Raw genomic sequence first — 23,282 nt, 5'->3', positions numbered from 1 at the left:
GAATGCTATAGAGAGCTATGTATAATATGTCCCAGAAACGCTCGTTCTAATAATGGTTTTCTTTTAAGTTCACTAAAACACGTCTAACACAGTTGGTTGCAAATAACAGAAGTGAGCCTCTAGCTCATTTATTCAGTTTGCTCATAATGACAGCAGTGTTGCGCGCTGCGCTAGAGTGTTGCTGAATACACTCTAAAGTGTAAGTAATAAGAATTCAATACACAATAGCTCTTCCTCCTTTAAAAAGAATGAACAATAATTCAAGTAACAACAAACTCAAACATATTCGAATTCATTTTCGATTCTAGGTTTTCTAGCTCTTTTCGAACGCCTAGGTAGGCCAGTTAGCGCTACCGGATCTGGTGGAAATTTTCGTTTCCTACTTTGTGTATCAAGATCATTCGACCGACGACACGACCTGCCACTCGTCTATCAAAACTGTATCGAAAATTTAAGTACCCCTCAGTAACTCGTAATGTCAAAACGAAATCACTAATAAAAATGTTGAAACTGGCAACACAAGTTGATAAATTATTGATTTTTTATAACAGCTACCATGGTTACTATTTATTGAAGGCATGTAGAATGTAAATAAATGTGGAGTGATGTGATTAATGTTACATGGAATTATCCGAAATATTTCTGCTCGTCCGAAGTTGGTTTTTTACCTGTGGACGCCAGCAAGCATTCTTGAAATTGGTAGCGTGTTCTCGTTACAGTTGAAAACTTGAAAATACTTCCAGCGACAATCATTATTATCACGTGCGACGTGGGATATAAGATGTCGCAAGTATCGCGCTTTATTCGTGTAGTGATGCGCTAATAGCGACGTTATGGATGGGCCAATGAGCGTGATAAAAACGATTGTCGCTGCTTGCGTTTTCCAGACCTCAACTGCAGCGACAACAGTTATTGTACTGTTGCAGAGTCAAAGGTCATGTAGAAAACGGAACTATTCTGAATAGTATTAAATGAATAGTAGTGATACATTTAATCTGAACATGGGTGTAAATTTTGATATAAATTTACCTTGTAACTGACGAGTGAATATACATTCTAACTTTCATATTTATTCGTGGTTCTACAAAAACTGTGAATATTTTTGGCAAGATGATACTAATAGAAAACTAATTATTTTATGTTAAGTATTGAAACGAAAGAATACATTTTATTACATGTTTAAAGGGTAATTAACAGTATTAGGAAAATGGCCATTGTTGCACAATACTAAAGCTACGCTTTGCTCATGCAATTTCTCATTGCAATTTTTCTGATGCAATTTGTTTCTTTCGACCTGGTCGTTAATTTGTACATTAGATCGGTTTCGCTTTGTCGTTGTGCAGCCTTTAGAATGACAAACAAAATAATGAAATGTAGTGATGATTTTTCGTTGTACCTGTGACCTTTGAATATTTCATTTTGTGCGGGAGATCCAGTTTTCAGCTTAGAAAGTGAACTTTTCGGTTCCTCAGGACCGGTCAGCAATAGTACTTTTTCAACGTCGAAAAATCATTTGTTGTAAAAATATTGCACAAATTGATTGATTTGAAATCCTAAAAGCTATTTTCTCCCAAGTACAAGTTACTGGTGCGACTGATGTAGCATTCGTGCAATAAACTCGTGGTCGGTTGATATACATCTCTCGCCAAGATTCGAATGGAGAACCTTCCAGATTCGCAACGTTGTTTCTACCGATTAAAAATTAGTTGTACTTTTTATTCAACTTTAGTCCAATCAGACTTAACATACCTGATACAAGACCTTTCCCATATTCCGTGATCTCTTGCAGACTATTTGTTTATTTAGTCTGGGGTCCCTTGGTAACTAGCTCGTAGCAACTTAAACAGTGTTGCACGATAAATTTATTTTCACCGTTATCAAGGGGTCGCTAAATTTATGGTAACTGTTGGTAAATCGTCAAAGGACAAATTTAATGGTAATTTTTCTTCGGAGTGTCTGGTCGTGTCGTCGATTCGACGGTTGGATAGCATTTCGATCTGGTATTTGCCGGACATCGCTTCCATCTTGTGTTGCCACTACAGGTTCCTCGACAGTCAGGATTGGCCGACCAGTCTTGACCACTCGCATCGATGGTCTTGGCTGATATGGTGAACCTTGTTTATTCGTAACGATTCTTATTTGGCTTCGATGAACCGTAGTAGTCGCCTCGTTTCCAACCATGATCTGCAATAAATTTTTAGAGCAATGTTTTAAAACTGATGCCTTAATCCATTTTCCACGTATATGAGACATATTGTGTTTATACCACACACTATCTCCTGGTGTCAGAGTATCTAGTAGATCAGGCAGATCCGCCTTATTGTCATGATCCGATTTTGTATCATCATCAATTAGAGTATAAGTCGCTAACATTTTTTCATAGTGTTTCTTAGGGTTAACCAAACCGATTAACATTTTTGGAGTATAGAAAAATACTTTTTCAGAAGGAAAACTGCCCTCCATCGTCATATTATGGTTTCTATAATTTATTAGGAATAGATCTATCCGATCTTCCAAATTCAATTCTAGCATTCCCGGTTCCAATAAGAACTTTTTAAGAACATATTTTACCGTTCTTATCAGTCTCTCTGCCTGGCCATTACTAGCAGGATTATATGAAGGACTGTTTAAAACTTTTATACCCTGTCTATCCAGAAAACTTTTAAAGGAATGCGAGTTGAACGGAGGACCATTGTCAGATACTAAAACGTCTGGCAGTCCAAAACGAGCAAAGAATTCAAACAGTTCCATCAAAACTTCTGGAATACTGGTTCCTTTTCTTATAATCTCTTCCTCCACCCATTTAGAGAAATATGGTGTCCATTTTGAAATAATTTGTTGTTTTGTAACACTTGCCATACTTGCACAAACATAACAAGCAGCAAAAAACCTTTTAATAGTAGTGCTTAACCTATTCCAGTAAACTATGCGTCTTTTCATTTTTGCGTCACCAGTGTTACTTCTATTTGCCAATTTTATTATATCGGTTTGACTATTTTGTGAAATAATCACCTCAGCTTGAAATCTAGTTGCAAATACTGAATAAATGTCCTCTTTATCGAAAATCACCATTAACTTATCAAAATACTTCAAAACATTTTGTTTCAAAAGAAAACGAACGTCATATACTGATTCAATCTTTGGAACGATACTTTTTCCAATCGAATCAGTTCCAAAATTGTTTACCGGTTTACATAGTTTCTTGACACGTATATCAGAAAATGGAAATTTTAAATCAGTAATCAATGTTTCATTGTATATCTTTGTAATATTGTTCACTGGCATCCAATCGTCCAGGAAATAATTTCTCCAGTTGGGAAAGAAACCATCCAACCATGGTCGGCCCAATAATGGAATAAAATGATAACTACAATCAAGGACCAATAATCGCAATTTAGCTTTTCTTCCTTTATATTCAACCTTAACCTTAACTTCCCCAGATATCTTCAACCTGGAACCATTTATCACTATCAGTTGTTTAGAGCATTCAAATAAAGGAAGGCTGAATTTAGAAACAAACAATTCTTTTCCAATTACTGAAACAGAAGAACCACTGTCAACTTCCATCTGTACAGGAATATTTTCAATATTAACATCCAATAAACATGGATTGCTTATCTTGTTTATGGAAGAAATGTTCATACACTGTAAATCACCTGAGATATTACCATCTGAGTCCGAATCTTGGATCCTCAAGCTATCTAATGGTTCTGCTGAATGGTTTGCACTGGTAATACATTCCTGTGCGTCAACACGATTAACCGTCTTGCCGCTCTCGTTCTTCCACTTGTAGCATTTCCTTCGCACATGTCCTCTACGTCCGCAATGATAGCAGATACGCTGATCAATCGGCCATTGTTGGTCGTCCATTTTGTATTGACCACGAGCTGAACTAGCCGACGAATCACGATGTTCAAAACGCTGTGAGTGAAACTGTACTCTCTGACTATCTTCCGCCGGTCGTATTTCAGGTCGAACACCAAGCCGACTTTTTACCGAACCGTGAAAATTTTGCTGAGCTCTCCTCATCCGTTGAATAACCGCACCTCTACCTTGAGTCAAAGGGTACCTAGTGTCCAGTGAAGCTACCAAATCGACATCGCTGTTCGTTAAAGCTTTTGAATGAGTAGCCGCCATTTCCCACGTAGCGATAATATTCTCCGCCTGTTCAAGCGTTAATTTGGAGCTATCCTCCGTAAATAGACGATGCTTAAGCGAGCCATCAGACAACCCAACCAAAATACGATCAAGAATAAGACGATTCTTTTGCTCCCCAAATTCGCAATGTTCCGCTTGGAGTTTTAACGAAAATATAAAATCGCTTGCCGATTCTCCCGGTTGTTGCACCTTTGTGCCGAAATTATATCTTCGGAGTAAGACTGAATCAGTTTTATCAAGTCTCTCCTTAAGTTTTTGCACTAATACATCATACGACACTTCATCCATCATTGCTTCCGTGGGGTAGAGTTTTTCTGCCATACTGAACAAAAAATCTCCTCCCAAGATGAACATCTGATCCTTTTTTTCATTATCTTTAACTTTGTTGACACGAAAATGAACCGCTAAACCGACGACACGACCAGGCACTCCGAAGAAAAATTGGAATAAAATGTGTCTGTGAGTGATTTTCCGTCAGTTACCACAAATATAGCGACCCCTTGATAATGGTAAAATTAATATTTTTAGGCAACACTGTTCTGGTTGCTATGCGTTATTTGTCAAGAAACCGCAATTATAGAAATAAGCAAACAAATAGGAAAAGTATCCCGATCCATTGTCAGTATCCACGAAAATGCAGTCATGTATTTCCAAATCTGTTGCAACACAAAACGAAACTGAATTTTCAATCATGTATATTTGCTAATAATCAAGTAAAATTACTGTTTCTAGAATTCGAAAAAAATGTGGAGCAGGATGTTTATTTCGTCTATTATGCATTCAATTAAGACCAAAAATATTATTTCGTAACACTAGGAGAACCCTCACAGAAGTTTAAATCAATGGAAAAAGAACGATAATGAAATTCCTGCGTTCTGTGATGTCGATTTGAAACACCATTATTAAATTTAAGCTATTTTCAAAGATCCTTTATACATTGAGTCAGTAACGAAAAAATGCATTTATTTATGTTATTTCTCTGCTAAATCATGCTAAAAAACTAGATTGTTATTCATGAAGATTTTTATTGAAGAGGCGTTTCAAGTCTTCTCAAGAGAATTTTACAAGAATTATCCAGATGTCATACTAAAACTATTCTAGGGTTAGCAAAAGTCATAAAACAAAAGTTTGTCTCAATGGAGTGAAAAAAACAGTAATACTGAATTTGAATATATTATGAAAACTATGTAATAGTCTCAATACATTATTGAATGTTTCTAATGAAGATGGTGTGAGATGCCGATGTAGTTGATTGGTAACTGCTATGCTATCAAATTTCCGGTGCATACAATTACTGGTAGTGCAAATAAAATGATATATATATATATATATATATATATATATATATATATATATATATATATATATATATATATATATATATATATATATATCGGTATCGCAAAAACATAGCGCTTCACTTAACTTTTAAGGGCCGACTCTTGTTCTTAGGTACAGTGGTAAAATGTGCGACTGGTATATCGATTCGGAGTTAATTTTGTTTATCTACATAAACATGCCTTTGAACAACAGTATCCAAGGTATCTGTTATTCGAAATCAATAATTTATCAAATCGAGTTGCCAGTTTTAACAAATTTTCGAGCAATTTCGTTTTGACATTTCGAGTTACTGAGGGGTAGTCAGATTTGCGATACAGTTTTAATAGACGAGTGGCAGGTCGTGTCGTCGGCTAAACGCTTAATCCACGTAGCAAAAGATTGGCCCTTGCGGTAAGGTTCAATATTAGGGGCCACCATGTAGGACATTTTTGTCAAAATTCTGATCAAAATCAAATATAAGGCAAAAATCTATCAATTTCAAATCACCACAAATTACAAGTTATATAAAGTCAAAATTTTAAAACAACAAACTGTAATTATTTCTGTTACTCACCGGAATAAACCGTCACTCACACAAACGCAATGCCAAAGTCACGAAATTTTTCCGAAGAACCAAAGCAGCAATTAAATTGTTTCCGCAGCCAGATTTCTCCTGCTGTGCTAAATTGTACCTAACTTGAGCGTCGACACCGAATTTATCCACAGCTTCTGAAAATTGTCCAGAAATCGATTCCGCCGTTCCGCTGCTATTCCGAAAATTATCCGCCGCCTGGAATTACTCCAACAGCTTTCTCACGCCGAAATTTTCCTTGCGCCTTAGAAATGTGTCCGAAATCAGCTTCCTTTTCCTCGTCGCCACTAATATGTCCCAGAAACGCTCGTTCTAATAATGGTTTTCTTTTAAGTTCACTAAAACACGTCTAACACAGTTGGTTGCAAATAACAGAAGTGAGCCTCTAGCTCATTTATTCAGTTTGCTCATAATGACAGCAGTGTTGCGCGCTGCGCTGAAGTGTTGCTGAATACACTCTAAAGTGTAAGTAATAAGAATTCAATACACAATAATGTATACTCCATGTTTTGCATTCATCGAAGCAAAATTTTAATTCAAAAGGTTTATCACTTACTTTTTCTGCTTTTGATTTCTGTTTAGCTAGCACTGACTATGTAATTTCACGATCGCAACGCTCTCTGGAATTACTTTTTCTCTTGAAACGAAGAGGCCGCACAAACAGAACTGAAAAACATTTCATAAATTTTTAATCGTTTATTTATTTATAGCTAGGTTCCTTGGTAACTACTCTGTAGCAACCAAAACAGTGTTGCTTGAGAAGATTGTTTTTATAATATTCAAGGGGCCGCTCAATTTTTGATAACTGGTGGTAAATCAATAAAAAACACTTTTTATGCAAATTTTTATATGGAGTGTCTGGTCGTGTCGTCGGTAATACCCTTCTCACTTAGCCCTGTATCCAGAACCTTAATTTTCATTTCCTTTTCAATACGCGACATTTTGAAAACGCAGAATTTCAATCGCACAAACAAGTAAACAAACGAAAGCTGACAGCCAAACGCACAGCATGCTGTGATCTGAGCATAAAAAACCATCACAAATACATGCGTACAACACAAATGTATGTGGAAAGCTTATTTTCGATACACTTCTTAAAAAAAATACCCACACACACATTTTCCGATCTCTTCGAGCTGAGTCGAATGATATCTAACACTATCGGTCTCCGGAGCTCCGATCAAAATACCGGTTCTCCAGTTTTCTAATTATCGTCAGTTTTCTTTTTCGCAATTTTGTTCATCTGTCATTTTGTTGTCTATTTTTCATTTGTTGATTAGAAAATTAATCTGAATTTTTACATAGCTATAATAAGTATTATCTACAAAATAACATAAATCAACGTTATTTTGAAAAATCCAAGGGTCAGAAATATGTTCGAAATGAGAATAGTATTCTAAATAAAATTTATAACAACATTCCTCCTGACATGAAAATTCATCATATTGCCTTTAGTAAACATCTGCTTCACTGAAGTGATAACTAGACACTGACAATGCTGCCCCAGTACATTCAAGTAACGTTACATCGAGAGCATCTACTGAGATTGACCCCACGACAGAACTGTCTAGTCAAGGTTGCCACCCTCTTGACTTTATTTCCAACCAAACGATGCTCATACTCGGTTCCGCTCTGTTACGCAAGATCTAAAACATCAACACCGTATTATTTTTATAGGCGAGAGAATAAAGTGCCGCTTACAAATTATAATTCAACATCATCGGAGATAATGAACCGACAGTTTGGCGCCTCGCCACCGAAGCCAGTCTAAACTGGGGTTGTATCTTTCCGGGCGCACGTATGCACAGTTAGATACTATCGGATAAACGAACCTTCGGACAGATTGTTCATCGGAGAGAATTGCGAGGCTTAAGGGAATGTAAGGATGATGCCTGGTCGAATGATTTCAATAGAGACGCTCAAGCGCATTCTAGCACCATCTTTAAATCATTAAATTTTGCACATTTGTAACATGTCGTAAATATTCAACAACAAGTTTTAATATACATGATCTCGCCGGTTCCATAATTGAATGTTCGGGTTCACTGATGCGGTTAATAATTTACTGCAGTAAAATTTGCAGGTTTGCAGGAATTGAAATGCAAAATTTGACTGCAGAAATAAATCTTTTTGTATCAGGTTTATTTCGCTCGCATTTAATTAGGCTACTGATAAAATCTATTCAAAAGGTATCCCAGCTCAAACAAACAAAATTATCGTTCAATAATAGCATTTCCAATCAACGTGCTTAACTCTACTTTATTTACGAGTGTTCTAATGTAATATTTGGATATATAACATAATTCCCATCAAGCATTTTGAGTGTAGAAATCGATAGTCCCTATACATCCGATGGACCGAAGATGACACGGATGCTGCAATCAAGTGTAAAACATGTGGGAGGCGTGAGATTAGAAGTTGGGAAACCACGTTTATCTGCACTCTCCAACTGTTTTGAATTTTTCTACATTTCGAATTAAAATAACAAATGGTTAAACTAGTCACCAAACCGGAAATGTCCGGTTGAAGGTTTTAATGAATATTTTGTGAGCGAAATTAAATATTAAGGTTCTACGTACAATGTTCGAAAAAATGAACTGAACAAACTGATTTTTCATTATCGAAAGTCATATTTGAGTTAATAACACATAAACACTTGATACTAAGTGTAAGAGGAAGGGTTTCATCTAGAAACAAAAACCTGAGTTTTTTGCTTACATTGAATGGAATGACGAAAACCTTTGTTTTCGGATCGAATCTCGTTATTTACGATAGTGCGGTTGTGGAAACATTACCCCAACAACGAATACCTATTCCGATTTTTTCAGTTGCATTTTTTCGAGTACGAGTAACTGTGCAATTTGAATAGCAGACGAAATGCCAGTTTTGTCTCGCAGGCGTTTTTATAACCGTTAGTTTGGTTCCCAATGGAAAGTGGCACGTTCGTCATCCGGTGTCTAGCGAAATTCAATCAAACTTTATTTCGGGAGAAGGTTCTACACTTTCGGTATTAACGGGAATACTGTGGTTTTGTGTTCTATGTGTGTTTTCGCTTTGCATTGCTGATTGAAATCATACAAACTGCAATCTTACGGAAATAGTGAACGTTGTAGTTATGCGTTGTATGGCTCCAACAACTATTACCTTTTTGTAAGGGTATTCGAATATTTGGTCAAATCTTTTTTTAGATGAAATTTATTCATTGTTCTATACCATTAAAATATCACTCGGTCATAGTTAAAATTTAACATGGGCTTTGTGTACTTTACTGAATTGTAGAATGCGTTTATTGTGCTCACTTACTTGTAGTTTTTTGGGTTTATCGTTAGTAACGCAAGCATTAGTATTTTGTCCACAGTTGCAAATCACTTTTCAAATCAGAAATTATCTAGAGAAGTTACTAGTGAAAAAACAAATTTCGTTATTGTGCATATCTCCTCAAGACATGGCCCCAGAAAACCGTTTCCCGTGGAGCTATATATAACATCCGAGCACATGTTACGGCCATTTAATTCTGATTCGGTTTTGGTAGCTAAGACCAACAGTTCCGCCTCGACGGATCCTCTATATGGCGTGAAGCAGCTACCAATCGTTACACTCTAAGCAAAATCAAGTTCGAATTTCATGAAAAAGCCAGTGATATAAATTTCACGTTATAAATTTGAATGTTATGTGAACATATGACGGGTGTGAAAAAAAAAATTAAAAAATTGCGATGAATGATTGTCCTCAGACCGTGGATCGATCTGATTATTCCAGTAAAATATTTGTTAACAACATATTGAGTGTACAAACTAGTTCAGTTCGTTTTCAAAAGATGGCTCTGACTGTTATCAATATTGAACAGTAACAGCTGTTTTTTTTAAACTACAAGGATTAGCCCCATGGGGTTGTTCGAGCCATTGATGTGGAACAAGGCAACCAAAACTTCTAATGATCGACATTTTCAATTAATCGTCACACTTTTGAATCCGCAAAGGCACGAGAGTCTGCTTAGATTGATCTTTATTAGGAACAGACCCTGTCAGCTTAGAGCGAAATCAATCTTCAGTACAGCATCGCCATCGCACGGCATCACAATCAACATATCATGCCAATTGTATGCGCGCGCAGTGCTGCTATTTAGGCGCGCACGAATTTGACGTTTCTCTCCCCTGCTTCTATGTACGAGATTCGATGCTGACTCGCTTGAGGGCGCCATTTTAGCAAAAAAGGATGTTGCCAATGATTTGAATGTGAGAGCTGGATATCTTGTTAATATGATGTCTTTGTTAGGAACCAACATCGAACACGCGAATCCAGAATATAGACTCTATTTGTCGTGATTTGTATTTGTTTTATAGCCGACGAAATTACATCAATAGCCCAAATGTATGCAATTATATGTTTGTACATGCTTGCGATACGGATATCGATATTTAAGCTTCTCTTCGCCAAGCTTGTGTTCAAGTTTTGTATGCAAGCAGTTATTTTTATAGCGTTTCTCTACCATAACTACCATTCTGCGATTTCGGTTGAAGCGATAAACTTTTTCTCATTATCTATCGAGTTCATTTTATATAAATTTGAAACTAATCTTATGCACTCAAAATTTACCCTGGGGTAGTTGTCAATTTCTCAGGCGGGATTTCATCCGATCTTGCATGGCACAAGATCAAAGCATACCAATTAAAGCTTCAAATCGTTTTATGGCACTTTTTGTCTTGCTGTCTAGCAACAACCTACCTCTAGCATGCTACGCATAGGACTGAACCGTTAGCTATAATTGTGCTTATATTTATAGCTTCGCGTGCTTCCAACAGTTTCCTTTTTCAACGATTGACCAATCAGAGCGATTCTTTCCCTTTGATAAATCGCTTACTTCTTCAAAACCGTCCACTATGGCAGGGAAATCCGGTATGCCGGAGATTTTTTGCAGACAAAATAGGACACTGCTAGCTATTAATCAACATTTCAATGATATACAATTAAAAATACATGGCTATAAACATTCAAATCAATACGTAGAAATATTTCCAATTAAATGGTGACATAATATTAATAATTGATACAAAATTGACTGAGCTGTAATTGTTCAAAACCTGACCACATTTCTACGTGTATTTTTCTGAGCAATTTTGTGTTAACTAAGCAGCATTTGCTGGAAGGTTTAGTTTTCTGTTGTAATTGGAAGAAAAGTGCAGCGATGCGCATCGAATGCTCGCTCTAGACCACAAAACAAATCGAAGCCAAACAGTTGAAAGTATGAAAATTTGAGTCAAACGCAACGCAAAAATTTTGTTCCTATAAAAAATAAACCAAAATATTATTTTTCTGGCTCGAAGAGGCGAATGACCTGGTGTTTACCTTCACAAGAGAGATGTTTTATTTACACATTTAAGTTGTTAATGTATGTGTGCATTATTTTATCTCAGCTGCTACCGACGAATTCATTCGAAGAATCATGTCGCAGTAGAAAAAGATTATTTCCATCGAAAAAGATAATTGGAAAACACTTTGCCCGGGTATCCTTAATGGCGTATGTTTGTTACTTTGCAAGCGTATGGGCAATGTCAACAATGTGTGCGTAAAAATAAGTTTCTTTGTCTTTTTTTCGGATTTAATCAAATAAAACTATCATATAGTTGGGAATGAAACAAATCAGTCGTTTCCGTTTTGAATTGTAATTCAAGAAAAATGGAAATATTAATCGTAACTTTTTTCATTTCGCTGAAAACTGCTTGTGAAAATATTTAGTTTCGTAGTACAAACGCACTCCATCAGCAATTAAAGATTTTATTAATATTCCAGCGAAATACATAGAACAAAAATTATGAATTTCACAGGTCACATAATTCTACAAACAGAAACAGTGTTCAGATGACGCAATATTCCGATCGTACAGAATTTTACAAGCTCCGAATGTAATTTGCCCTTGGATACCAAGTTCCGATGCATGGATTTATATATATCAATTAATCATGCTGATATGGGCTTCTGTGGTTCAGTCGGTAAACTGACGTGCTTCGTGATCTGACGGTTCTTGGTTCAAGTCGCGCTGTTGCTATCGATCTGTTGTTTCTGATTTCATTCGATTTCAAGCCATCTAATTTTTAAATCCTACAATTTTACATATTCTTGAATATAAATTTGTTTGAAATACAATTTTTTCAAACTATGACACCTTTGCTTCTAGAAATCAAAGGCAGTAGATAAGGCATGAGGTCGACAAACTTTTTAACACATTACTTTTTAACACAATATATTTTGTTTATTTTTTACCTTCATCATTTAAAAATCAACTTTTATTGTATCCATTGATATCAGTACTACCCATTCTATAATCTCCATTTTTGTGGTGTGGAGAATCTATCTATCTATGGAGATCTATGACATACTTACTAAATATAAAGTACTTAATACACAAATTACTAATACCAGTAAACTTGGCTTACACGTGATTCTTGAAGAAGGCAACACTTTCGGCAAGGACACAAGGATTTCATGTAAATCGCTTCTTACTAGCGCTGGCTACGTGTCAATACTGTCAGAAACCAGCTGAATACGGTGTGACTTGCGAGAAACTAGACGAGAAAATGTCAACACCGGTTCCCGTAACTAAGCCAACAAGCACATGAAGGACAAGTAAAAGCAATTGATCAAGTAGAAAGTGATTCAAAAAATGTTAGTCTCTAGAATGACTAGTTGCCCCAGATTGAAGAAGCCGCTTTTACCTCGACAGACTTTCTCCCATAGATATGTTAACGGTAGGTAGAGGATCTTCAAAGTCTTAACGATTATGGCTATAAATCCGAGTGAATTAAATTTCACTCATTTCAGTTGAAACTCACAGAATAAGAGCTTGAACAAAATTGATTAAAAATTTCTACTCGAACCCTCAAAATTAAAGTAGTTTTGAAGTTCATTCGAAGATCAGTTTGAATTATACTCCATTTACCGATTTTTGTCACTCGATGTGATAAATATGGTTAAAATCTAATCCACTGTCTTGTATAGCTTATCAGTATCAGTATATAGCAATTGCAATTGAACAGCAAGTACAACTTATCAGCCTCAACCTCCAAGCTACTTGAAAAGCACTTTGCAACTTATGCCGAGACCAGGGCTTGCATATTGAAGCAACGAATATGAACGAAAGGGTTTCACTATCTGTGCTATTCACACACATTCGTATGTCAGGTAGAATTCACAGCGCAACCCAAGCCAGGAGAGCTGCTTCGTTCGTTCATTAGTTCATGAATATGCCCGCTTGCTGAGACCTATGCTTCATGAGGTTAGCATTTGATGAATGGTTCTCATATTGTAGATGCCTATGAGGAAACTAGTTTCATAACTTTTAATTCCGATGAATATTAATTTAAAGAACATTGCTTTTAGTGTTTCTAGGATATGTACACAGTGTAAACTGCCAAGAAACAAATGGATCGTTTTGAAAATGGGCTCAAATGCAAAATTTCTGCTATAAAATGTTTAAAGTCTGTTTGAAATGTGATCAAATTTGGTCTTGGAATGCGAACATTATGTTAAAAATGATTTCTGTAAACCTACTTTTTAAAAATAAACCGTAAACATTGCCTATATGACGTTGCTTCGCGTCTTGTAGCACACCGTGAGGCATGGTCTTCTTTCTCGTACAATACTAACGAGAGTGAACCCTTCATTTCATTACATTGTCATGGATTGCTTAGTTCATGTGTTAACTGAGAATGAGAGCACAGACAATTTACTTGGCAAGGGGAATTGGTCTGCTCAGTAGCATATACTCTCACGCATCCATTTTCTCTCTAATATAGGTCTCTCATTCAGCTATGTCAAGCAAAGTGTTCACAGCAGATATTTTTTGTTGCTTCGTTCGTTTGAGGATTCACAATACAAGCCCTGGCCGAGACGCAATGTCATTACTTATGTTTCGGTCGTAAACAAGAATGGATTTTCCAAAAATTCAGCACTTTTATTTCACTTCAACTATCCACATGCTGTGAATTATTGCGGCAAACAATGGGCAGAGATAAAAGCACAGACAGACACCAGACAGCACAGTAATCAACTTCCAATCAACGGTTGAAACCAACGTTGCCAGGTATACCGATTTCTCGGTATTTATACAGATTTTTGACCTCTATACCGCAATACAGATATGCACTCTCAAAATACTGATAATTCACGGATCATACAGATAAATACCGATTTTGATTTTTAGGTGCAATAGACTGCAAAAAGGTAGTCGTGAAACCATTTTTTTTCTTGTTCCTCTTAATGAGCCTTAGTGACATTTTCCTGGTACTTATATAAGAAGAGATTTTGATACCGATATGGTACAGATAAATTTTTGCGCCGAATACAGACTTTTGGAAAAATGTCCTGGTAACGCTGGTTGAACCATGGATACTCTATAGACCGGAAGAAGCTTCACTACGATTACATTTATCAGCTTATGATAATCTCCTTGGTATTGTATATAAGCCAGATTATTAGTCCATGCTCGGACCAGTTACCCCTTTCCATCTAATTGAGATGTTTGTGAGACTGACGATCGTTTTAGGAGTCACGGTAGCTTTCGCGACCGCTGCAATTGAAATAAATTCCAGTAGGCCATTGCTGTTCGGGACCCACAGAATAGTTCCTCCAACACTCGTTCGACAGTATGAATCGGATGAATTCGAATGGAATGAGTTCGAAGTGCGCCAAACTCATTCCAATGCACAAAATCGAAACTTTTTCCCGATTCGGTACGTTTCAAACGAACAGTACTATCAACCTGGAGGACCTCTGTTTTTGTTCATTGGAGGCCCATGGGAACTGCAGCCGGATGTAGTGTTGGAGGGACATTTCGTGGACATTGCTAAAAATATGAGTGCATATCTGGTTGCTAATGAGTTGCGTTACTACGGACAGAGTATACCGTTTGAGTAAGTAGAAATTCTTTGTAATTTAGTTCAATGATTAAAATTCTTTGAATTATAGTGATGCTTCGCGCGCGAATCTACGATTACTGGCTATAACTCAGATTTTACCTGACATCGCAAGTCTTATTACCCATCTTAAATATGATGTTCTTCGTGATCCCGAGGCAAGAGTTATTTTGGCTGGTGTAGGATTCTCGGCTTCGATTGCGCAGTGGGCCAGAAAGCGATATCAACATCTAGTGCAAGGCGTGTGGTCTTCAAGCGGAATGGTGGGAGCCAGTACGGAATATGAAGATTTTTCTGAAGCTGTAGGAGCAAATATTCGTCGCTTTGGAAGTGACGAATGCTACAACACTATTTTTCAAGGATTTGGTGTTGCTGAAAATCTTATAGATGCTGGACTATCGTCCACCCTGGATAGGATGTTCAATGTGTGTAGTCCAATCAAAAGTGAAGACTCAGTCGATGTGGAAGCTTTCCTGAATGGAATATTCAATGAAATAGCTTCACAAGCAGTGAGCGTGAATCTTCGTGAAACCATTGACCAAATGTGTCAGGTATTGACCGATCCTGATCAACCTAATGGACTCACGGCCTTATCTGAGTGGTTGACTGGAAGATTCCCCGATGCAGACTGTCTTGTGATGGACTTTGAAAGTATTATTGAAGCATATCAAGTAACCGATTGGGAGGATGAAATGCTTCGTAATGGAGAACGACAGTGGTTATATCAGAGATGTACCGCATTAGGTTGGCCACTAACAAGTAGGTCACCAGATCAACCATTCGGGCGCCGAATCACTCCGAATCTTTTCATGCAAATCTGCGAGCGTGTGTTCGATGAATGGCTGACTCCTGATGTATTCAGATCACTTGTACGAGATACCAACATTTTCTTCGGAGGTCGTCGCCCAGATGTTCAACGAATCTATCATATGCATGGTTCGTTAGATCCGTGGCGCTACACAGGTGTAAGAAATGCTTATGGAGACTCCTACATAAGGTTAATCATGAATGCTACTCACGGTGAAGATTTGGCATCGATCTCAGAAGATGATTCCTACGCTCTTCGATCAGCCAAGGAAAGTGTCGCACGGGAAATTCGTCGTTGGGTATATCAGAATCCTGGACCTCCACCACCATTTTAATGTTGCATGGTTACTTAATTGCAATGTAGAAAGATTGTTGAAATAAGCAGACTGAGACACATACAACATTTAAAATTACGAAATAAACTATAATTATCTGATGTTTTTACGTTTTGGACCAGTTTACTTTTTTTTCCTTTTTTTACTTTGTTGTGAAATTAGACCATTCATTTGAATCTTCGCATTAGACTCGTAGCGTACAAAACCATTGCATGAATTGTTCTACGGTTATACTGATATTAGGTATTCTTCTTAGTCGGGACTCGAATATATGACAACTGGCTTGTAAGACCAGCGTTCGATACATTGAACAGCCATTACAGGATCCATTCTAATGCGCATCAATTTAATTTAAAGTTATTATTGGTATTTTCAGTTATGTAATTACTTGGCAATTACGAAGCTACACATAATGATTGATATATGGTTCATGCACAATCTAACTGTCGTAAATAAAATTTATGGTGTTTTCAGAATCAGTCCGGCGCCTACACCATCGAACCATGTCTAATCAAACCATTCTACGGAAGACACTCACGGTTTGCTTGATAAAGAATTGTATAATATAATCAAAATATTTTTGATGCAGTTGACTTGAAAATTTTTGTTTGATATTCTCTATTAACAATTCTTTGATCATATTTTGTTGACTGATGTATTGCTACAAACCTGGTCGAGTCGCCACATTACTTGGCAGATTCAATCAGCGAATTGTGCTAAAATTGCTTACGATATTTTTATTCCAGGTTTTTTGTGTTCTTATAACTCCTAAACCGGAAATGGGACCCGGTTGAATCGTACGCCCTTCGAGTTTTTGTGTCGCTATAATAGGAAAACCTGTTTTAATCCACCTAGTGGTGTAATGATGCCTTTCTCATGTACATATAATATTGTGGTATTCTATTCAAAATTTTTCTCTTCGATTTTTAAAAGAAATCAAGAGATTGTTTGTGCATAACATACAGAATAAAACAGTGCTTTGATTGCGAAGGTCATCCTGAAGAAAACGAAGTGGGTTCACTATTATATGCGCTTCCGGCACCGGAACCCGAGAACCGGTATAATCAAAGTTGGTTCGTACGGCCACCAACTAACATGACATACAAACTCTACTAGTACGCACTCTAAATTACGATTTAAATGTTTGTTGCATCCGAAAATATTTTAAGTGACGGTGTACAATATTGAATACACTTCACCCTATAACTCCGGAACCGGAAGTCGGATCCAGATGAAATTCAGGAATTCCGTATGGGACCACGAGACCTTTCATTTGAATCTAAGTTTGTCAAAATCGGTTCAGCCATTTCCGAGAAAACCTAGTGAGATTATTTGACACATACACACACACACACACAGACATTGCTCAGCTCGATGAACTGAGTCGAATGGTATATGACACTTGGCCCTCCGGTCCAATTTTCACTAGTCGGTTTTTCAAGTGATTGCATAACCTTTCTATATGAGAAAGACAAAAAGAGAAAATAAGGCTTTTTATTTGAATCTTACTTTGTGAAAAGCTCTGAGAAATAGATGTGAGTTTTCTTTTTTCAGTTCTAGACCGCCAATTCCGGAACCTACATAACCGAAGAAAGTTTATACAGTAATCAACTTCTGAAATAGTTTTGAATCAAGTCTGGAATTTTCTTCATTTTTAGCGTCATCATTGTGGATGACAAAACTCATCACCCTGTATATCCGGAACCGTAAGCCCCGGATACGAATGAATTTGAATGGAATTTTTCTCTATGGGTCTATAAGAGCATTCATTTAAATCTAAGATTGTCAAAGTCGTTCCAGCCATCTTTGAAAAAATTATGAGTTCTGTTATGGAGTCTGATTGCTTGACGTCCCACGTATTCGTTTTACTCGGAGTTAGAGTCGCTCGTGTGTAGGTTCAAAAACGAAAACGGTATTAGTGTCAGTAAGATCGTAGTACTAGCCAAGCAATGATCCTGTACGCTATGAATCGGCTGCGAAGTCTGTTGAAACAGAAAGGTTAAATTCCACAAAAGGAATGTAATGCCAAGAGTTTGCTTGACTTCGAATTCCCAGGGTTTCGCTTCACAATATCTTTCTGGGATGATTGAAGGATTGCAGTTACACCTTACACATATCATCTTGTAGTTGCGGAACCAGAAGTAGGATCCGAATGAAATTCAGGAACTTTGTACGGGAGCATACGATCTTTTTTAAGTTTGCAGAAATCGGTTAAGTCATCTCCACATACATACAACAACATATAATAGTATCGCGTTCCACTTTGGTCCCCAGTATGGCTTTATCATTATTACTTATTACTTTTATCTTATAACTTATATTATTTATTATATTATATTTTTGGAAAAAAAGTTGATTGAATAAAAACAGGAGCGTAAACTATCATAACCTTCACATTTAAATAGTTTTGGGAATCAATTCATTGGAATTTCAAAAACATTTCACTCTATTGTTCCGGAACACTTTTTATTTAAGCCTTTTGTTTGTGAAATTTCGGTAATTTCGCAACCGCTTTTCGGGGATCGGTATTGCCGAAGTCGGTTCGTACGACCTGCAACTTACATGACCTATACAGTTTTAAGCCCAATTTAGAAACACTTTATCCTATTTTGCACCGTCGCTTTTTACGACGGATTGTCATTACAAACACTTCACACTGTAACTCCGGAAAAGGAAGTCAGATCCGGACAATGTTTAGGAGTTCCGTACAGGACCGTAAGACCTCTCATTCGAATCTAAGTTTTAGAAAATTGGCATTTCGCAGAAAAGTGAGTGTATTTTTGAGCACTATTGCACTATTCACTGTTATTTCTGGAACCGGATTGCCATACCTGCAAACCAGAGGAATTTATTTACTATTATTGGGAGATAAGCTGATCTTTACAAATTCTTCTATAAAAACAAATCATTGAATATGCAGTTTTTCACTCGTTTGCCACTTCCGGAACCGGAAGCTAGTTGCAATTTAAGAATTGTCCATGGTTCGAATCGGTTCAGCAATCTCGAAGAAAACTGTACATTTTTCATTGCCATCCTGGATGTCAAATCCTTATGAAATTTAACAAATTTCTATGGAACAGAACCCAAGTAACAATTCGAATGCCTTATGGCTATGATTATAATTAACGAGAGTTTCGTAATTTATTCTACAACCACTACCACTGACAACTATAATAAGTGCTTCTTTTAACAAGTAATAGAATAGTTTTTACAGCTTCTATAAAACCATTTACGCGGACTAACAACTGAACTAAAACTGAAACATCTTGTACTAGAACAAAATCATGCGTATACTTTTAATATTACTTTCAAACATACACAGAAAGAAATAATGAAATTTACACGAGATGTAAATCAATAGTAACATGTAATAGACATGGGTTGAATCGAAATTTTAATTGAAAACCTTCATTGGTGCAAAACTAAATTGAATTGCATTGAATTTTCAATGAATATAACTGTATCTTTCAATTAACGCTTATTTTGAGATTAAATTGTATTGAAACGTACAGAATTGTAAAGTAATTTTATGTTTAATTACGTGCTCCAAATATGTGCATGAAAATAGATGTAAATTCACAAAATATTTTTATCTGTGTACTCTTTAAAAAATGAATGTCAGTTCAGTTTTTCCATGTATTTAGTTTTGTGTGCATTGGATGACATTTTCACTCAGAGCAAATTTGATGGTTTTAAAGTTCATTTATGACACATTTGTTGTGGGCTATTTGATTTATTACTTCGTAGGTTAGGAAAATTTCATGGAAGCCATTTTGATGTTCTATAACGTAGTATTTATTGACATCAAATAAATTTCGGAAAACAAAAAAAAACGAGGAAACATGATGGATTTTTATTATTTTTTTTTAAACGTATGCACAAGTTTTGACGCAACGAAACAGATTTATATAAAAATGACATTGAATCACAAAAATCATTCCGAAAGTTTTAATATTACATGAAAAAATGCATAAATTCCTATCACAATCGTATACAATATTCAGTCAAGCTAATGTTATCTGCTCAATAAGTTGTTTCGATGAAATAACGTGTGATTTATCTGCAATATTTATCGAAAACAGAACATTATTGTATTTGATGTTCAGAACATCTAATTTTATCTGCATATCAATTGATAATCACATTGAGATTGTTATAATTCTTTTTTTTTTTTGCTGTGTACTGTTCGAATCAGTTCTTAGGCTTAGGCTTAAATGAAACGGCCTACCAAAGTAACATTTTTAATATTGATAAATACTTGTATCACATCGAGATTGTTACAATTCTATTTTGCTATGTATATGACACTCGCCCCTCCGGGTCTCGATTAAAAAGTCAGGTTTCACATTGATTGCATAGCCCTGCTATATGAGAATTCAAAAAATAAATGTAAATACCTATTCTATTCAATGTTGAGTACTCAAAATTTCAGTATTATTCATAAAATTTGAATGTCAATAGTATGCACCAAATTGAGTACGGTATATGACTTTTCCAAAATGTGTATGAGTTATCGTGATTCAACTGCTAATACAGGTAGAATTATTCCTGATGAAGTTAAGCACAATCTCCGTGTGATAATCGCATTTGTATGATATATAAAGCACAAGATAGGATTCAGACTTTAGCAATTGTCTAATGCGGTTTCATCGAACGAAATGCTAGCTAAACTGATTGTTATATTCTGCGTTGGGGTGACTCTAGCAGCCGCTGCCATCGAATTAAATCCCAGTAGGCCGCTGCTGTTTGGAACTAATCGACTTATTCCTCGTGTGGCCACTAATCAAGAAAACAACGGAACCGATTCATCCACCGTTTGGAATGAGTTCCTAGTGCGCCAAAGTCAAACCAATCCTCAGAATCGGATTTTTTTTCCTATTCGGTATGTTTCGAACTACCAGTACTATCAACGCGGAGGACCGCTTTTTTTGTTCATTGGAGGCCCATGGGAATTACAGCAACATCTGGTGGAGCAGGGACACTTCGTGGACATTGCTAAAAATATGAGCGCATATCTAGTCGCTAATGAGTTGCGTTACTACGGGGAGAGCATTCCGGTTGCGTAAGTTATGTAATTCTGAGTAGTAGGATAAATAATAAGTTTTTTGTTTTCGTTTAAGGGATGCTTCTCGATCTAATCTTCGTTATCTGGCACTCGCTCAAATTCTGCCTGATATTGCAAGCCTGATAAACCATCTTAAGTACGATGTTCTTCGTGATCCCGAGGCGAGAGTCATTTTAGCTGGTGTAGGGTTCTCGGCTTCAATTGCGCAGTGGGCCAGAAAGCGATATCAACATCTAGTGCAAGGTGTGTGGTCTTCAAGCGGAATGGTGGAGGCCAGTACCGATTTCGAAGAGTTTTCTGAAGTTGTTGGAAGAAATATTCGTCGCTTTGGAAGTGACGAATGCTACAACACTATTTTTCAAGGATTTGGTGTTGCTGAAAATCTTATAGATGCTGGACTATCATCCACCCTGGATAGAATGTTCAATGTGTGTAGTCCAATCAAAAGTGAAGACTCAGTCGAAGTGGAAGCTTTCCTGAATGGAATATTCAATGAAATAGCTTCACAAGCAGTGAGTGTGAATCTTCGTGAAACCATTGACCAAATGTGTCAGGTATTGACCGATCCCGATCAACCTAACGGACTCACGGTCTTATCTGAGTGGTTGACTGGAAGATTCCCGGATGCAGACTGTCTTGTGATGGACTTTGAAAGTATTATTGAAGCATATCAAGTGACCAATTGGGAGGATGAAATGCTTCGTAATGGAGAACGACAGTGGTTATTTCAGAGATGTACCGCATTAGGTTGGCCACTAACAAGTAGGTCACCAGATCAACCATTCGGGCGCCGAATCACTTCGAATCTTTTCATGCAGATCTGCGAGCGTTTGTTTGATTCCTGGCTCAGCCCTGAAGTGTTCAACTCCTTAGTACGGGATACCAACATGTTGCTAGGCGGAGACAGTCCAGATGTTCAACGTGTCTATTACACCCGTGGCACACTGGACCCGTGGCGTTTCGTTGGAGTTAGGAACGCTTATGGCGATTCGTATATCAGAACAATTGAAAATGTCTCTCACGGTGAAGAGTTGGATTCAATTTCGGAAGATGATTCCGACGCCCTTCGATCAGCCAAGGAAAGTGTCGCACGGGAAATTCGTCGATGGATTAATCAGAACCCTGACCCTCAACCACCATTTTCGGAAGTTTAAAATTTGCAGCAAAATATTCAAATTTAAATTATAGTAGCCTTTGTTAAATGTTGGTTGAATAAAGCGACAAGGTTTTCAGCTGATTCTAGCGCTTTTCAATTATTGCCACTGGAAGATGAATTTCGGACCGGTACAGAGTGTATAATCAACCTAATTTATATTGTTGGATGGCTAATTAGTCGTTTATGGCTGACGAACACTAGTTGGGAATAAGCTGTTGCAACCAAATTTGTTGAATAGAACATCCGGGAGGGAAGATTATGTTTGTATACAAAATGAGGGCTTTCCCAAAGTTCAAGTGATTTTGTGTTGAACAATGCTTCTAATTATTAATCGTATCGAGTTCGTTGGTGCAGATTTTAATTCCCGAGTCAAAATTGTTCAATTTGAAATTTGCACGAACGAGTTTTATAAGAGATTCTAATCTCATTAGTTCAAAGAGCTTTGAAAGGTCATTCAATACTCAATTCGGAAAATACCTGCAATCAGTAAAATTTGAACTGCGCGTTATTACTTTTAGTCGGTTGTTTTTTTAAATTTTAAGCCAAAAGAAGCATTGGTGTTTCAGATACGCATGTTTTTGTGAGATGTCAAAAATGAATTTGTCGATTTTTACGAAATCTGAAATTTTCCTAGAAGGAAGTGCAATTGAGTGTTGTTTTCTAACTGGTATAACCGCTGAATTCCTTCCGCCCGATCAAATTTTCAACAAAAAATATTATTTGGTGTCATCTGCGTGAAGCTCAAGAGGCTAAAATTATGGGCCAACAACGACTGTTTTCTTTGCACCGCGATAACGCACCTCATACTGCATTGATTTGGGCTTCGTGTCACTTCTGGCTATTCTATAAACTCACAAGGACATTTCGGGGAACGCGTTTTGAGTCGATTGAAGAGATAAGAGCCGAATCGAAGAGGGTGCTGAATGCGATACCGTAT

General features: G+C 36.9%; 3 protein-coding genes across 5 annotated transcripts; 2 read left to right on the top strand and 1 right to left on the bottom strand.

Moving 5' to 3' along the window:
* Positions 1-1,065: 1,065 nt before the first annotated feature.
* On the bottom strand, positions 1,066-4,632 carry LOC131427934 (uncharacterized). Of its 3 annotated transcripts, none has more exons than XM_058591529.1 (3): positions 3,669-4,627; positions 1,750-2,184; positions 1,079-1,688 (listed from the first exon to the last, which is right to left on the bottom strand). In XM_058591529.1, exons 1-2 carry the CDS (start codon positions 4,510-4,512, stop codon positions 2,120-2,122), a joined length of 909 nt encoding a protein of 302 aa, XP_058447512.1. In that variant the 5' UTR covers positions 4,513-4,627; the 3' UTR covers positions 1,079-1,688; positions 1,750-2,119. The 3 variants fall into 3 exon arrangements, with proteins under 3 accessions (XP_058447510.1, XP_058447512.1, XP_058447511.1); XM_058591528.1 differs by having other exon boundaries at positions 1,081-1,688; positions 3,657-4,625; XM_058591527.1 differs by having other exon boundaries at positions 1,066-1,688; positions 1,750-4,632.
* Positions 4,633-14,516: 9,884 nt separating this feature from the next.
* Positions 14,517-16,179, top strand: LOC131427937 (thymus-specific serine protease-like). Its single transcript, XM_058591531.1, has 2 exons — positions 14,517-14,979; positions 15,035-16,179. The coding sequence occupies exons 1-2, from the start codon at positions 14,549-14,551 to the stop codon at positions 16,122-16,124; spliced, it is 1,521 nt and encodes a 506-aa protein (XP_058447514.1). The 5' UTR covers positions 14,517-14,548; the 3' UTR covers positions 16,125-16,179.
* Positions 16,180-20,776: 4,597 nt separating this feature from the next.
* On the top strand, positions 20,777-22,374 carry LOC131427938 (thymus-specific serine protease-like). Its single transcript, XM_058591532.1, has 2 exons — positions 20,777-21,186; positions 21,245-22,374. Exons 1-2 carry the CDS (start codon positions 20,783-20,785, stop codon positions 22,341-22,343), a joined length of 1,503 nt encoding a protein of 500 aa, XP_058447515.1. The 5' UTR covers positions 20,777-20,782; the 3' UTR covers positions 22,344-22,374.
* The last annotated feature ends 908 nt before the right edge of the window (positions 22,375-23,282 follow it).

This window comes from Malaya genurostris, chromosome 2 (genome assembly GCF_030247185.1).
Source record: "Malaya genurostris strain Urasoe2022 chromosome 2, Malgen_1.1, whole genome shotgun sequence".
NCBI lineage: Eukaryota > Metazoa > Arthropoda > Insecta > Diptera > Culicidae > Malaya > Malaya genurostris.
The sequence above is the reverse complement of the archived record's forward strand: the minus strand, read 5'-3'. Positions and strand labels throughout refer to the sequence as shown.

Bases quoted from the DNA above. Each gene is read 5' to 3' on its own strand.
- LOC131427938 (XM_058591532.1), top strand. From the start codon at position 20,783: ATGCTAGCTAAACTGATTGTTATATTCTGCGTTGGGGTGACTCTAGCA. The intron at 21,187-21,244 runs GTAAGTTATGTA...TTTTCGTTTAAG, and splicing joins GGGGAGAGCATTCCGGTTGC to GGATGCTTCTCGATCTAATC.
- LOC131427937 (XM_058591531.1), top strand. From the start codon at position 14,549: ATGCTCGGACCAGTTACCCCTTTCCATCTAATTGAGATGTTTGTGAGA. The intron at 14,980-15,034 runs GTAAGTAGAAAT...TTTGAATTATAG, and splicing joins GGACAGAGTATACCGTTTGA to TGATGCTTCGCGCGCGAATC.
- LOC131427934 (XM_058591527.1), bottom strand. From the start codon at position 4,512: ATGTTCATCTTGGGAGGAGATTTTTTGTTCAGTATGGCAGAAAAACTC.